We start from the raw sequence: 16,745 nt of genomic DNA on the forward strand, positions 1-16,745 counted from the left end.
CCTTTCGGTGTAGACAGAGCCCACCAGCTGGGCTGAGGGCATAGAGCTGTGCAGCACCCCCACTCCACCTCCTCTTTCAGTGCCCTTGTCTCCAGCAGGAGGCTTGGGGGGCAGGGAGGGGCCTGAGCCAGCACACAGATGCCATGAGGGTTACACACACGTGTCCTGGGCTAGGGGCTGCTCCAAGAAGCAGGGGCTACTGAATAAGTGTCCCTGGATGAGGGTCCCCTGGATAAGGGGGGGAAGAGGGTTAGTGTGAGGGGATGGGATATACTCTGGCGACCTTGGACAACACAGCTGGCCACCTGCCATACTTTGTGCCATCATTGTTAGAACTGAGCCACTGCAACGACACTGTGGTGGCAAAATTGTCCCCCGCCTGGGAGGCCAGAGAGCCCATTTCTGCCTGTTCCATCCATTCCACCCAAGACGTATTTCCTCCCTCCCTCCCTCCCTCCTCTGCTTTTATCAAAAATGCTCAATACAAATTTCTGAGTACAGCATTACTGTGGAGGAAAACTCCACACACAGACACACGTTGGCCAGAAGCAATCCACTGCCCCCAAGGATGACAGAGCCAAGGGAATGAAGGGGGAAACAGTCTTCTCTCCTCCCCCGCTGTGCCAGCCATTCTGCCCCTGAGGATCCCCCAACTTCACATCAGTCTTTCCAACACTTAAAAACCAGCCTAGAATCAAGGGTATCCCCAAGATGACCTTTACCTACCCATCCAGCCCCCAACATGCGGCTCAGACTATGGAGACTGATGGTCCCAGGTTTAAACCCTGATTCCACCATTTAGTACTTGCGTCCTCCTGGGTGTCTTGATGTCCCCAACTGTAAATGGGGATGAGAGTGGCTCCTTGTCCCAGGGCTGTTATGAGGAGTAAACAGTATAATATCTGTAGGTCCATGGATGAGCCTGGAGCCCAGCACATAGTGGGTCCACAAGAAGGAGCAGCTGCCTCTTACCAGTCCCAATGGGGGCAAGCCAGTCCTCTGCACACATTGTAATCTCCGCCTCTGTTCCTCTTCACCTTCCATTATTTCTCAGAGTCCTTGACTGTGCTGGGGTCTCACCAAGGACAGTCCCTAGGGTTGACTTGTTGCCCTCAGGTGTTCCCCAGAGTAAACCACCCAGAAGTTCCTCCATAAATGTCTGTCTGCATGTTCTTGACTGCACATAAGTGAGGCTCAAAGGTGTCAGGGAAAGGGGTGCCTTTCCAGAGAGTCGCTGGGAGGCTCTGCTCTGCCTTCCTGGCCTCCTGCATCTTCCCAACCTCCATGTCCCTCCCCTGCGGGGATTCCCATTCCTTCTTTTCTTCCTTCCTTCCTTTCTTCCTTCCTTTCCCCAGATGACCTCCATGGAGCTCCTCTTCCTTTCCTGTTTTCCCAGGAAGTTTCTAGATCTGAGAAATGTCCTGGGGTAAATTCTAGGCTGGTTCCAACAGGCCAATGCACACAGAAAGTGGGAGGTGTTTAAAGGCCCTCCCCCCCACCCCCATTTTTTCTATGCCATCCTGGGAAGGCAAGATAGAGTCTTGCTCTAAGATAGTGGGGGCAATTCAAAAACAATTTGGGGAGCTATAATTGGTGCTTAGGGCTTTTAAGGGCCTTGGAAGTTGTTGGCAAGACCTGAGCCCTGACAGCCAAAGGTAAAGGGCAACAGATTTCCTTCCTTTCCTGAGTTCCAGAGAAGACAGACCCCTGGGTTCTTGGCGTTGGCTCTCCCTGGCAGGCCCTCACAGAACCTGGGGGCTGTGGGGACAGAGCCTCTACCAGGAGCCTCCAACATCCCTGCACAGGGGTGGGGTGGGTGGTGGAGTCTTCCAAGCTAGATTCACTTTGACACCAAAAGGGGGAGGAGATTAGGAGTGGAGGAGGGAGTAGGAACTCAGAGAAGGAGGTTCAGGGGTCTGGTGGTCCCTACAGAAGAGGTGGTAGCTTTGTAAGGGCAACTTGGGCACTGGGAATGCTCACAGCAGCATGTTTCTGGGCAGAGTCCGCAAGCTTCTTTTTTTTCTTCGGTCCACAACAGGGCTTTCTCTATAAATACTCTGCTGAGAAGGCAGCTCCAGCTGAGTCCATGTGTGCTCTTCTGAAGCTCTGATGCCCAGGTCCCAATTTGTTTTTGCCCTAATTCTCTGTCCAGTTTCTTGTTCTGAGCCAGGTCAGGCCAACTTCCCAAAGGCTCCCTCCTACAGAAATGTGACTTCATCGATGCTGAACCTGGGCCCCTCTGGCACAGGGTAGGAGTCAGAGCCAGGAGGTTCCTGCTGGGCATCTTCATGACCGTCCTGATGGCCCAGCACTCGCCAGTGGAGGAGGTAGATGCCACCCTCCGGCTTTGGGGATGGTGGCTCTGTGGCGAGAGTGGCATGGCCCTTGTGTAGCCTTGGCCCAAAGTGGACTGCCACCACGATACAGATGGCCAGCAAGACAAAGACAGCCACGATGACGGTGAGCAGGGGCAGCCCGACCCCTTGAGGTGATTCCCAGGCCCCGCCCAGCACCTCCGGAAGCTGCCTCTGGGGCTCCTGCCCCACTGAACCGTTCACAGCTGGAGAAAGCCAGGGATGGTGGCCAGCCTGTGAGGGAAGCGGCAGACGGAGAGGGTGACATGGGCATGCCCCAGAGAAAAAGGCCAAAATAGAGAGAAACAGAACCCAAAGGGAACTGAGAGAGAGACAGTAAAGACACAGAGAGAGAAGAGACAGGGAGACACAGAGATAAACACACATAGCAATAGAGAGAATGAAAGAAAAAAACAGAGGGGGCCACAGAGAGAATGAGAAAGATACAAAGAGAGATAGAAAGAAAAAGAGAGAGATACAGAGAGACAGAAGTGAAGATAGATACAGAGAGACAGAGATGGGGGGAAAAAACAGAGATAGGGCAACAAAGTCATTCAGAAAGGGACAAAGAGAGGGGCTTTATTATAGCCCCACTATAACATTTGCCTCCTCCTCCCCCCACCAAGTCCCCTCACTGTTCTCTCTTCCCAAGTCTCCAGCAAAATTCCTAAATAAATCCCATGACAGGGATCCCTGGGTCAGGAATCTTAGCGCACTGCTGTCCCACGTCCTGGCCACGGGACAGTGAGCAGCCGTTCCTCAAAGTCCCAGGAAAAGGGAGTCATTGTGTCCAGCACTTTATGTTCCACTACTCTCCATGCCCATGGTGGGAATAGGGGTGGTACCCTGGGGGGAAGGAAGAGGAGGCATGAACCCCAGAGGCTTGAGGTGAGACAAGAGCTATACCTCACCCCACAACACCTGCCTCAGGATCAGCTTTGGGGGCCTGGAGGAGAGCGAACGCCCCGTGTGGATTCCTGGCTCTGTTCAAGATGGACTGAGGAGACTCCGTGCCAACCTCTGTCTCTTTCAGGGTCTTCTGCCAAAAGCTGGGGGTCATGATCCCTACCTCCATCTGTCTCTACCTTGCTAAGTACTGAGTTGGGGCTGGGCAGATTGCCATCAAGGGAGCAAACTTCCAAACTGTAAGCCCCAGAGCTGGCAAAGTTATCACAGGCTCAAGAAACTATCTTCTTAGTCTTTCCTTCCCCAGAGGGACCCTGAGGAACAGACCTTGAGGTGGAGTCCCTTCCCTAACCCTGAACCTTCAGCCTGGCCATCCCATGGGTAGGCAACTAGGGTGCAGGAAGAGCTTGCCAGAACAAACCCACTCCCTTTAGTTCCTGAGTCACACTGTCCACCCCATCCATCCCCAAAACCTGTCCCTTGGTATCTGGAAAGCTCCATACTTACCTCCCCACCCCCCACTTGAAAGTCTGAGCTCTCTGGGGCCCAGGTCACAGAGCTCCCAGGGCAGGGGGTGGGGAAGCAGCTCCGGATGTACAGGGGAAAAAGGGAAGCACGGACTGGTGAAAGGCTTGGGGCCCCTGGGGGGAGTCTCACCAGCCTGGCAGGAGGGGGTGAGCTGAGAATCTACCTGATGCATTGTCTGGCTGCGCAAGGCTCCTCGGGACTGGCGGCCAGCCGGGCAAAGAAGAACCTGCCTTCCCAGCCGGGTCCCTACCCGGAGCTGCCACGTCTGTGGGGCTTACGGGGCACACACCCTCTGCACACACACTGGCGCTTTCACTTCCTCGGACATCTGAACTACCCTGAGCCCAGCCCTCAACTCCGATAGTGCTTTGATCTTACTCCCTGGCACCTCCTTTCATGCCCCCTGCCAGCTTCAGGGGCCTGGGTCTGCCTGCCAGTCCCTCCTCCACCAGATCCCAGACACTTGGCCAGCACCCTAACCCTCCCCTCCCTGCACCAGGACTTGCCGGCTCTCTATCCCATCTGATTGCCTGAAGTCATTGTCCTTCGATTGTTTTGAAAAGGCAGTTTCTCAAACACACTGGAAAGTGCAGACTACAATATGCTAAATCTCTCTGGCCCAACCACCAGTTCTGTTCATCTCCATAGTCTGTCACGTTTATTTCAAAAAATGTTAAGAACTAAAACATTACAAATGAAATAGAAGCCCCACTCCCTGATCTCTCCCCTCCTTCTCACCCTAGGGATAACCATCTTGTTGAATTTGATATTTATCATTCCCATGCAAGGCATGCTTTTCTCTTTGGGTTTTTTTTTCTTTGATTTTCACAAATATGAATTGTTATATCTCTGCATTTGTCTATAACTTCATGTGTGCATGTGTGTGTTTTAATGTACCAAAAACACAAACAGTGCCCACCGGTCTCTCCTCTCTCTGAAGACAGTTTATAAAGGATAATTTTTGATTCCCAACTAGCTCGATGGGACCAGCCATCCCTCAGTCTGTCCCTCCCTGTGCATGAACCACCCTCTATTCCAGTCTGGAGACTAGGAAACCCCCCAGGAACTCCCTCCACCCAGTGATTTGATCCCAGGAGGTAAGATGTAGCCTTCTGACTCCTTGTCTCTCAGCCCAGCTGCTACACACCCTGAAGTTTAGGGACCCCACTCAGACCTCCAAGCTCACTTAAGATGCTGGTCACTGGGCTGCCAACTTGACCTGCAGAGTAAGTGCAATTGGCTGGCTGGATGCTAAGGACAGGGTGCTGCTGGAGCACAGGGAACACCTGACCCCAACGTGAGGGCAGGGCTGAGGGAGAGATGCTTAGAAGGTGGTCCTCTTGTTTTTCTATTCAGAATAACAATAACATTTGTAAGTCCTCCCTGAAAGATGTAGGGACCCCTGAGGTGGGAGAGGCATGTAGAGGATTCAGAGTCTACGGAGGGTGGGTGGCCAGCGGGCTGAGTTTTAGGGCTCAGCGAAACAGAGTTACATTCTAAGGAAGCCTCCAGGTGGTGTGTGGAGGGACCGATGGACCCCCGCAGAGGAGAAGAGAAGGGGCACGGGACCAGGTTGCCATCACCGGCTTTTGTGCACAGGTCCTGGAGGAGACCACAGTGGCCCTAGCCCAGGCCACGCGGAGCCCGGGAGCAGGCGCTGCTGTTTCAGCCTCACATCCTCAGCTGGGCTGCCAGGCTGAGCAGGGCCCCTGGAGCCAGTCCCAATCTGTTTCCTTCTATTCTTTGACAGGAAGCTCCTGGAGAGCCACCCCCCACCCCCCACCCCGCCCCAGCACTCCCTCTCTCTTCTCCACTATGGACAGAGCATCCACACAGAGGCTGCCTGCCTGCCGCAGACCCAGCTGACATGGGGAACGCTGGAGAAACTCAGCTGTGCTGGGCCATCCTGGGCTTCCTCCTGCTCCAAGGTAAGAGGCACCTGCCACTGTCCTTCAGCGGTTCCCCTCCTGTGGCTGGCAGTCCTGGGCGCCCGTCCCTCCTTCAGGACACACACCACACAGGCTCTCTATCCAGGGCTTTGCTGGCCTGGAGGGAAATTCCAGAGCCTTTTTGTGAAGGGGATCCCTTGGCTTGGGAGCTGGTCATTCCCGGGCAGTGGTAAAATAGATATGGTTAGACTCTTTTGTGGAAAATTTTCCAGGGTGAACTGGGGCCACCAGAGAGGCTGGCCACCTGAAATGTGGGAAGTGACTGTCTTGGTGTGAGGTTGAGGCTGGAAAGCTCGTTCCAGGGTGTCCTAGCACAAAACTGTACCTCGGTTTTACAGGTGATTTTTGTTTCTCTCATATGAGGAGTAACAACCTGGGAATTCCAAACACTGACTTTGTGCTCAAATCACAGCAAGAGGCACTCAGGTTAGATACAAAGAACCATTTGCCAAAGAAGATGTACACATTTCACCTAGGGGGCCAGAGGAAATGACCCCCAGAGGAAATGACTTGGGGACAACACCTCTCAGATAGGGCTCCGCTGGCTGATGAGTTGAGAAGCGGCTCATAAGGGGTCCTCTAATTAGGGAGCAATTGCTGGGAACCATGAGAAATCCAGGAAGTTCTGACTCACAGGGCAGCAACTTCCCTTTGGTCATCCCTTCCCCACCCCCACCTCACTCTCCATGAGTCCTCCGTGGAGGATTTACGAGCATGTGCTCAAAGCAGCGGAAGGGAGTGCAAGAGTATTTGGATGGGGAGGGAGGATGGCGATTTCTTGGTGGTGGGTGAGAGGGCCTGAGTACCCCAACATTCTGTCTCCTGGAGAGGTCAGACGTTTTTCTAAAAGCCCAAGCAATGAGGATAAAACTCTGATCATCCCATTCCTGTCCCCCCCACCTCCCCCCACCCAGCCCAGGAAGACAGAGTCACACATGTGATCTGGGGCTGGGGGACTAGGCTGGTGTAGAAACTGCAGAAATGTCAGAGAAGGAGATTAAACGGTAAGACTCACGAGGGGACATTTTCACAAACCCAGGCTTCTTCCAGCTTCCCTGCCTGCCATCCTGTCCCAGCCAAGCACCAAGGCTAGGAACGTCCTGGGTGACTCTACCTGAGCTACAGTCACCCTTGAGTATCCTAACCGCTCATCCCCGCATTTCAGAGCACTCACTGTTTCCTTCTTTTGGTGGACTGGGGAATCTTTTTGAGGATATACAGGCCCACAAAGAGACTTGACTGTGGAGATGCAGATTCAGGGCAGACTTGAAATTTGGAGGATTTATGAGAAGGGGGCAAAAATGTCTAGAATTTTTTGGGCATGAACTGTTAGGCACCGTGTTAAGTGCTTATTTGTGCATTTTCTTATCCTCACGATCATTTATGGGCTACTAAAATCACTTGCATTTTAAAGAAGAGAAAACTGAGGTCTAGGTGAGACAGTAAGTGACAGAGTCAGGACTTGAACTCAAGACTGTCAGACTCTAAAATCCATGATTTTAACTTCTAAACTGTGCTGCTGAGGGAAAGGTGTGGTGGTGGTGCGGGGGGGAAGAGAGAGGCTGGCAGGGAATGAAGCAGTCGGGATGAGGGCGGGGAGGCAGGAAAGCAAGAAATCCCTGTGCCTAGTGGTCAGAGGCACCCTGGCCTGTAGAAACAGATGCTCCCCACATCCCTCCTCTACCCACAGAGGAATCCACCATTGACAAAGTGTCCCGGTAGGGGGAGGGGAGACAGGAGACAAAGAGAGAGCTGGCCACTGGGACTTGGAGCTTGTGACTTTGGAACTCCTTCTAAGACACTAGTTTTGCTTCTAGGAAAATGCGGGAAGGCAGTGAACTGTGCCTTCCCACTAAAAACTAGTTATAACCTTATAGAGCTAAGATGGTTCCTTAGATATGCTTAATCGATAACTGATAGTTTTTTTTAAGACATGACTTAGATTGAAAGTGTTCATCCAGGGTCATCTCCAGCTGGGAAGAGTTCTCTCTAGGCTGGGGCACCTACAAGTTTTAACTTCCTTCCTGATGCCCCCACGCAAGGAGGGAATGGAGCTATGAGAGATGGTGACCTGGAAAAACACAGCCCAGGCTTTGGGCGAGCTTGGGCTTGGAAACAATTCCCCACTATCCAAGTGATAGTCCCATGGAGGAAGGTAGCAGCTAATGAAAATAAACAGGCCAGCAGGCTGCCCCAGGCTGGGCGGGTCCCTGGCCCTCAGCCGCCTCTGTTCACCCGGGCCTGGGCTCCCAGGCTTGGTGCCTCCCTGATGATGAGAGGCTAGGGAGCAGAGGCCAGGTCAGCGGCTGCAGCCCCAGCCCGGCTAGTGGAGGACGGGAACCCAGCTGGGCGGCTCCACTTCCCCACGTTGTTTTCCTTTCACATTGTTCACAGGTTTCAAGAATGATTTCATTGTGGAAAATGAGCAAACACAACCGGACTTTTCATGTCCCACACACACAGGGGACACATTTATGGACACACAGCACACATGCACATCTGCGTGGAGGCCCGCGGGCACACACGTGTACATACACAAAAGGGAATGAGGCCTTGTGCCTGGGGCCTCTTGGTGATTACCTCCTCCCTGGGTCTGGCTAACAATGACCGTTCCCGAAGCAGCCTCTACCTGTTAGAGTAAACTGCTTGCTCATTCTAGGGAGTCTCTGCCTCTTGTATGTACCTCAGAGATTGCTTCCTATGTAAGCCCTTACCTCCAGCTGGAGGGGCAGAGAGACAGCCCAGGTACCCACCCCAATCCCCAATCCCATCCTATTCACCACATCTTTCCATCCCCTTCCCTTGGGGCAAGACCAGGAGGACAATATTCACAGAAAAGGGATGGCTCCACAGCAGTGTAATGAGAACATTAGCTAGAGACCTGCAGTTCTGGGTCTCTGTCTAGATGTGGCAGATTACTGGCCCTCTGTCCTTGGATGTATCACTACTTTGGAATAACCTTCCCCTGCCCTTGTATCAGGTTGGTATACAACCCACGTGGGATTGAAGAGACAGGAGAGGACTCTGGGACACTGAACCGCGAGGTGGTAGTGGTGATGTTGTGACTGAGTCACAGTCTCAGAGGAAACCAGCGCCATGAGCTGAAGTCACATCCTCTAGCCCTCTGCCAAGGGTGTCTGCCTTCTAGCATGGGAAGCTGGAAACCAGAAGGCCTGGGTTCTTCTCTGGGGTGTGTGCTGGGCAGAAGCCTCACCAAGATAGTCTACATGTTCTACTTTCTCTTGCAGGCCACAACTCCCAGCCCATGACAACTAGCCCTCAGGGTAAGACCAAACACACAGGGCCTATTCCAGCATTCAGGCCTGGGAGCTTAGGAAGGGTGGAGAGAGGTCCAGGCCCATTTTGCGCTTATCTCTCACATGCCTTGGGAGAGGAGAGAGATGAACGGTTGAGGGGTGGGGTAGGGAGAAAGACTAGAAGACACCAGCTTAGCGAACAAGAGAGGAAGATGCAGCAGTAGGAGGCAGCAGACCCTCAGTCTCAGATGATCTGTTTCAGGAAACTTCAGTAGTCAAAGTCCAACCACAGAGCCAGCTTCCCCCCAGACAGGTGAGTGAGCATGGTTGCTGAGGGGCAAGCCCTGCCCTTTGCCCAGCCCTCTCCCCAGCCCTTTAGATCTGCTTGGAGCCCAAGGGTTCTCAGGTGGGCTAGGGAGTGTGGTGTCACCAGACCTGCCCCACCTCCAACTGCCCTCCGTCTGTGCTTGGAGACGGTCCTTCTGCAAAGCCCAACGGCTCAAGCCTGCCGTCTGGCACCGGCACCCCAGGTACTCTGCCACTTAGATTACAGATGCCATCCAGGAAGAGTCCAATGAGGAGGCAGACACAGTTTCTGCTCTAAAGGACAGTACAGATGAGTGGGGGACCAGACAAGTAAATAGGACCTCACACTGACAGTTACAAAGCAGGGTGAGAAGGGCCATGATGGACATAAGCCGCAGGTGCTGTGGGAACCCAGGCAACATCAGCCACTTCAGACCTGGGGGGCAGACACTCCAGGGTGAGTGATCTCCGAAGCTGAGGCCCAAGAAGGAGTTAATCAGATGAAGACTGTGGGGTGGAGGGGGGTAGGGTATATCCCAGTCAGAGGGAACCGCGAAGGTAAAGGCCCAGCGGAATTGAAGGCAGATTTGGTACGAAAGAGCCCTCCCTGTGCACATGCTGACTGAGGCCCTAAGCAGGCCGCGCATGCTTCCTAATCCGCAGCAGATCCAGAGAAGTCCTCACAGGTCCCCACGGAAGCCAGTAAGCCCATGACTCTGAGTTCAAGCACTCTGGCTGGTCACTCCCTATCCTCACTGGAACCAACTTGGTCCCACCCACAGAAACAGACATCAGGACTCGGTGAGTACCTGGGGCTAGGGGTGAAAAACACTGAGTCATGTCTGGCTGGGTTCCTTCTTCCCCCCTTGGGAGGCGCAGGTCCTGCCCCACAATAAGTGTTCTCAAGGCCAGGATCCACACCAGTGGTACCTTGCTTTGGGAGAGGAGAGCGGCTTGGGATGAGGGGGAGTGGAGACAGTCACCAGTCACAGTGAAGGTAAAAGGAGCCTGGACTCAGGACTCATAAAGACATAGAAGGGGTACGTGGGGGATAGGGGAACCCAAAATGATGGAAAGGGAGGCAGAAAGGGTTGGGAAAGGGCTATGCCCTTTTCAAGGCAAGTTGGCCTTCGCCCAGCAGCGTAGGAGAAAAGTCGGAGGGGGTGGATAGCCTCCATCTGGGCCCTGCTGTTTCATGGTGCAGGCACAGGTGTCCCCAAGCAGCAGCAACAGCAGTGACAGCACAAGCGGAGGTGTGTCCTGTCTGTGCTCACAGCCAAGAGCACCCTGACCCTTTCTCTCCTCCCAGCCCTCGGCTCTGGGGCTTTTTCACACTTTCAGACTTATTTAGGAGGCGGGTGAGGATGAGGCAGTGGAATAGCAATCAGGCCTGCAGTAAATGGGTTTGAAGCTGAGTAGAGATGGGCGACAATACTCTTTTGTAAAACACCAGAAACTTGTGCCCGTTAACTGGCAGCCTGGCTCGTTGGGTCAGTGCCTGGGGATGAACATCCGGTGCCCTTCCTTCCTCCCACGTCAACCTTTGGCAAAACAAAGATGGTTCCCCCTTGCCTAGTATGGCTCCCTATCTCTGCAACATAAATCCCTTTCCTCCGGGCCCCACGGGCGTGGTGGGAAGAGCATAATGGGGGAAGCATCCTGAATATTCTTTTAAGTCCTCTGGAACTAGAAACACAAGCAACCAGCAACGCTCTTCACGTGATCCCACATCACCCAGTTCTGAAGGGTGGGAGGAAGTCTTTTTTTTTTAGAGTATGAGTTCTCTCTGCAGTCCTTTACTTGGGGGAAGTGGATAGGGGGCTAGCTGTCTCATGTAGACTGTGTCAGTCCCTTCACTGATACCCACACCCTACTCCTTTTTAGACACCTCTCACGACGTTACTTCCAAATCACCCACCATGAGTTTGAGGATGAGAGAAGACTCAACCATCCTGCCCAGCCCCACGTCAGAGACGGTGCTCACTGTGGCTGCATTCGGTGAGAGGGAGGAGAAGGTGGGGAGTGGCAGGGGACCTCACGCCTGAGCTGCGTTGGACTCAGGGTCTGGGAACACAAGGTCCAATCTTGTCTGTTTGTTTTAGGTGGGTTTGGCTGATGAGGAAGGTGCTGGTGAGCAGGTGCCTCCGCTGGCCCTCCACTCAGCTCTTCCGGACTCTGCGGGGCTCCATGTTCTTAAGGGGGGGTGGGACAGGGCTGTGGAGCCCACTCTGACCAGGGATGGCAGGCTGAGAGCTCATTCATTCAGCAGAGAAGGGGAGTTCACTTTGCTTCCAGAGCCTGTCTATACATCACTTAGCCGGGAAGGGAATCTGGGCTCCTGCTGCCCTCTTTTGTCCCTTCCTCTGCCTCTCCTCACCCCACCCTCTCCCCTGTCCAGGCGTCATCAGCTTCATTGCTATCCTGGTGGTTGTGGTGGTCGTCCTGGTCAGTGTGGTCAGTCTAAGGTTTAAGTGTCGGAAGAGCAAGGAGTCTGAAGGTACACGCCCTGACCCTCAGGGCCCCCTTTGCCTCTCTTTGATGACAGACTCAGAGCTAGATTCTGGAAGTGACACCCAGCCTGGAGTTAAGGGAAGGAATGGCACCACTAGGGGAATTGGGAGGGTCCACTTGGGTGGGCTTTGAGGGGCAGATTAGATTGGGCTTCTGAGTTACAGCCTGTGACCTCCAATCTGTGCCTTTGGATTTTTACAGATCCCCAGAAACCTGGAAGTTCGGGGCTCTCTGAGAGGTAAGACTGTCAGAGGTGTAAGGGAAGAATCATCCTATGACCTCTTACTCCGCTACTCCAAGAAGGAACCAACATTTCCTGCCTTTACACACACACACACACACACACACACACACACACACACAAACAGAAACACAGAATCCTGACAGCCTCACCAAGGCCATGGCTAGGGGTGGACAGGACAGGGACAGACCTGGAAGGAAACAGTCAGGTGACGGGTGATAGACTGGCACCCTTCAACCCCAAAGCTAAGTCTCTATAACCCCTTCATGAAAAGTGCAGGAATTCAGATTCTAATATACTCCTTAAATAAGAAGATACTTATTTAAGGAACCACTTATTGAACACCTTATATGTGCCAAGCACTATGGTAGATATTTTGTAATAGTATCTCAAAGCCTCAGAGGAGTTCTTCAAGCCAGATATTACTGCACTTTACACATTAAAAAAATTAAGACTTAGGAGAGGCTGCAACTTGGTCAAGATCACACAGGTAGTAGGTAGTAAAACTAAGATTTAAACACAAGTCTTTTGGGCGTCAAAGCACACACTCATTTCATTATAGTCCACCACCAAAAGAAAGGTTTCTCAAAACAAAGGTTTAAGTTTCAACAACACCCCCCAACAATTCCTTGACCCGCATTGTCCTACGGCTCCTTCTGTCTACAACCCATGTTCCCTTCCTTCCCCAGCTGCTCCACAGCTAATGGAGAGAAAGACAGTATCACCCTCATCTCCATGAAGAACATCAACATGAATAACAGTAAAGGATGCCCCTCAGCAGAGAAGGTGCATTTTTCCTGGTTCCTTCCTCCTGTCTCCCTTCTCCTCCTCCTTTCAGGTTCTACTTCCTTAACCAGAAAGGAGATACTTTCAAAGATCCAGGCTCTTCTCTCCTCTTCCCTACCCCCCCCCCACTCCCGATTAACTTCACCCATCCTCATTATGTATTTGTTTTTCAGGTTCTTTAAAAGTGACCTTGGGTCCCTGTGGATCTGACAATGATGCAGCTGCCCTGTGCCTGTAAGAAGGAAGGCGATGGGATCGGTAGAAGCAATGAACCAGATATAAGTTATTTTGTTGTTTCACATCTACTCCCAGATCTAAAGGACACTAGCATTCCTCCAGATCTGGGAGCAAGCTGCCAGTATGAGAGACTCTTTCCCACATGGACAGTCACCCTAGAAACACAGCCTGCTACTCCCACCATCTCAAAATCACAGGAAGGAAGAGTCTATAGAGCCAGAGCAAGGAAAATGACAAAGTGAATTTGTCCTTTCTACTTTACATTAAAATTATTTTCTAGCCTGCAGTCTAATTTCTCCCATGGGTATTTCTTAACAGAGTGTTTAGCAGCTCTGGGGCCTCCTTTTGTAGATAAGTCATGTGCAAGTTGCTACCCCTGTGGGGAGCTCTCTGAGAAACCTGGGAGGCAGAGAGAACTTTTTGTCAGGTCTACCTTGTTTCACCTGGTTTATTAAGTAGTGATGAGGACTAACCATTCCAAAAAGGGAGAGAAAAGGAGCTGTAAACAGTGATTACTGTCACCAGTAGAGAAGTTTTGAGTCCGGAGAGTGAGAACATGGGAGGCACAATGCATTCTGATTAGGAAGCTCTGGTGATGAGAGCTGTATAAGGGCAAACGTCCTCTGCCTGCCCCAGGTAGACTTGCCTCATTTTGGTCCTAGCTGTGGGAATAGCACTGGGAAGGTTTAGAGCGAGGATAAGTCTGTGACTTCGTAAACCCAAATCCACCCCTTTGCCCCACACAGCTATGATTTTTGTGTCCGAGAAACAGAATGGAGGCTCACAGACACTGTAAAGTGGTTTAAAGAGAATGAGAAAAAGAATGCAGTTATCTGTCTTCTTAGTCATCTCTACCACGACACTGGTTTGGAAATGAATCCTGGTTGGGGAGAGTCAATGGAAGAGTCATCTGGGTATGTCTGCATGGACTGCTATAAGCATCTGGTTGGTGGCAGTTTAGAACACAGGAGAACACAGATTACCCATTCTGAAGCAACCATATGCTATTTCCTTCTGGATTTAGACTCTGCAAGGAGAGAGAAAGCCTAGAACAGAAAGTTCATTCTGCTTGTCTCAATGAAACTATTAAAGTGGCCTGAAGGAAACTACTAGATTCTAAATCCTCTAGGGAAGGGCCTGTAACCTGTTCATGTCTGTAGCTCCTGTGTGGTGCACTGTGCCCAGAACATCAGAGGTCACGAAAACTGGTTCTTGAGGAAATCTAGTCAAAAGCCGGGGCTCTCCTACAGAGTTGTAGCTTGATTTTGGCAAAATCATCCCCATCTCTGAGCTTATTTTCTTACTTTCAAAATTAGGAGGGTATACTACTTGGCCTTCACTATCTTTTGGGGTTCTTATATTCTACAGTTCTATAAACTCTAGATGTAAGAAAAAATGAACACAATCTTTTGAGTAGAGATCACTCTGGGTTGGAGCCAGAGACAAGTCTTGAGTGACTCTGGGACTTAAATTCTCTGGACTTAGATTTTCCTGTGTGTTCACATGTATTAATGTGGAAGAATGATCCTGACCTGGCCCTGTCTATCTCACAGGCTAATTGGTAAGTAAAATGGAACAGTAAATGTGGAGACACTTGGGAAGTAAAAGTACTAGCTGGCAACTGCAGCAGACAATGTTGAGTACTACCATCCAGGTCCCACTTCAGGATCAGGACCCTTCATCTTGAATTGCTGGGCGTGTTGGCTGCTGAGGACTCATAGCTGACTGATGACCAGTTGATGGGGTGGGGAGGTGGGGATGAAGACCTGGACCCCTTGCCTCAATTTCTCCCTCTGCTTAATCCTGCTTCCCTTATTCCTCACGACTGTAGTTCCCAGGAGCACTCACCAATAAACCTTCAGCATGCAAATCTCAGAGACCCTGAGTCTATTTCCTGGCATACCCAACCCATGACAGCAATACAACATTTAAAAAAATAATTCAGATATATTTTATTTAAGCCACAATGCAAAAAACATGACTTCCTAGCCAGTTCCAGTACAAAAATCCATCACAAGGATGGAACTCTCCAGGTGACCTAACAATGGCTAGAAGTACTGGATTCTGTTTGAATTGTTATTGTTATTCTGACTGCCATGGGTACTTAGTTCAGCTGCTTATCATGCTGGACTAATTAGGTCAAGGACATGGGCTTCATTCTAGGTAACTCAACGTCTTCATTATAAGGCCACAAACTTCCCCCTGACTCTGGACAATATCCTGCAAATATGACCTGTTAGTCCTAAGGTATTTATATGTGGGAGAGATGGGGTGAACTGGCATTAATACGAGATTGAAAGGCTTTTACCCTGAAACTGACATTACAATACCACATTAGCCATGTTGATTTTTCCATTGCCAAATAACTACCGTTTGGGAAGGGGTTAAGGATGAATTCACTTAATGCTGAATTCTGCTCTCTAGCAAGCTATATTAGAGGGAGTTCTGCTGGAGGATCCTACTATTTATGTAAATGCAAGACCCCACCTGTGACAGGAAAGCCGAGTATAGCCTTTTGCTGTAGCTTCCCTGAGATCATATCTCTTCCTTTATGTCTAGACAACAGGATGGTGGCCATTTACAAGACAGCTTTCTCCCTATTCTAACACAGGACTAAAGGGCCCCAAAGCAGGAACAGAGGACAGGGATGGGGTGGTCGCTGTGTGTTCTTCCCTTGATTCTCCCCTCATCCTATGGGAGGGCAATCAACAAGCCAGCTCAGGAGCACCGGCCCAGTCGAACAGAGGGGTCATTTACTCAGTATCTTTCTTCCAGGGCTGGATGGGGCAGCACCTGAATCATATAGGGCACATGGCACACCTCAGTATCACCAGCAAAAATTCACTACAGTTCAACAAATTTTTCTAAAAGTAAGTAGAGAAAACTGATAGAAATTTGAGGCTGGCTCTAGGTAAAATGGTTTAGCAGATAAAGAGTCACTGCAGGGCCCCCAGCCTAGGTTTTGAACAGTTTCCCAAAGCCAGGCTAGTACTACTCAATTCTATTTGAATCTGCTGGAAAACATTGTGTGGCTCTGCTCAGCAGTTTCCCCCTGGATTTGTGGATGTCCTTTCTTACCTCTTTGAACTTCTTTCTGCACCTGCCTCCCTCTCTTTGAGAACTGCCAAGTTCTTGTCCCTTATTTCCTTCCCAGGTGTTCTCACTCTTCCTGCTGATTGCTTTCCCCTGGCACCTCCATCTGACGCTTTTGAGCCCACAGCTTCCTCTTTTATCAAACACAGAGATTGAATTTGACAGTGGGAATTATATTTGTTGCATGGTTGGTGTGCTTAAGCAAAAACTGGCACAAAAGTGTCCTAAATGTTGAGGTTTGGAGTTCTAAGTTAGTCCTGGTGATATAGTCATAGAAAAATTCGTCCAGAAGCGTTCACTGAGGTGTAAATGAGCTGAAGGATATATTTGCATGGCAACATCTGAGAAGGTTGCAATGCTAAACAATTTTTTACTGATATAGGAGTAAATGAGCCATCTAGAAGAGGAGAAAGTGAGGTTTCAGAGGATGACGGGAAAGGTTGTTGAGGTACCAGATGTTTTCAAGAGCCCCCAGCTTCTCAAATCTTGTCTAGCATTCTTGAACCTGGACTCTACTCCTAACTAGCCCATAATTCGTAGCATTCCTTCTCAATCCAATTCCCGCCTACAATGCTCT

General features: G+C 50.9%; 2 protein-coding genes across 6 annotated transcripts; one reads left to right on the forward strand and one right to left on the reverse strand.

Moving 5' to 3' along the window:
- Positions 1-2,198: 2,198 nt before the first annotated feature.
- On the reverse strand, positions 2,199-3,960 carry SMIM33 (small integral membrane protein 33). The gene is made up of 2 exons (XM_057721002.1): positions 3,952-3,960; positions 2,199-2,588 (listed from the first exon to the last, which is right to left on the reverse strand). Exons 1-2 carry the CDS (start codon positions 3,958-3,960, stop codon positions 2,199-2,201), a joined length of 399 nt encoding a protein of 132 aa, XP_057576985.1.
- Positions 3,961-5,602: 1,642 nt separating this feature from the next.
- On the forward strand, positions 5,603-15,165 carry ECSCR (endothelial cell surface expressed chemotaxis and apoptosis regulator). Of its 5 annotated transcripts, XM_057733735.1 has the most exons (9): positions 5,603-5,716; positions 8,986-9,021; positions 9,257-9,307; positions 9,964-10,101; positions 11,185-11,298; positions 11,699-11,797; positions 12,013-12,049; positions 12,742-12,838; positions 13,012-15,165. In XM_057733735.1, the coding sequence occupies exons 1-9, from the start codon at positions 5,656-5,658 to the stop codon at positions 13,018-13,020; spliced, it is 642 nt and encodes a 213-aa protein (XP_057589718.1). In that variant the 5' UTR covers positions 5,603-5,655; the 3' UTR covers positions 13,021-15,165. The 5 variants fall into 5 exon arrangements, with proteins under 5 accessions (XP_057589718.1, XP_057589744.1, XP_057589726.1 ...); XM_057733761.1 differs by lacking the exon at positions 12,742-12,838; XM_057733743.1 differs by lacking the exon at positions 9,257-9,307.
- Positions 15,166-16,745: the final 1,580 nt, after the last annotated feature.

This window comes from Hippopotamus amphibius, chromosome 1, assembly GCF_030028045.1.
Source record: "Hippopotamus amphibius kiboko isolate mHipAmp2 chromosome 1, mHipAmp2.hap2, whole genome shotgun sequence".
Classification (NCBI taxonomy): domain Eukaryota; kingdom Metazoa; phylum Chordata; class Mammalia; order Artiodactyla; family Hippopotamidae; genus Hippopotamus; species Hippopotamus amphibius.

Coding starts and splice junctions, on each gene's coding strand:
- ECSCR (XM_057733735.1), top strand. CDS start 5,656: ATGGGGAACGCTGGAGAAACTCAGCTGTGCTGGGCCATCCTGGGCTTC. Junction 10,102..11,184: donor GAAACAGACATCAGGACTCG/GTGAGTACCTGG, acceptor ACTCCTTTTTAG/ACACCTCTCACGACGTTACT. Junction 11,299..11,698: donor GCTCACTGTGGCTGCATTCG/GTGAGAGGGAGG, acceptor TCCCCTGTCCAG/GCGTCATCAGCTTCATTGCT.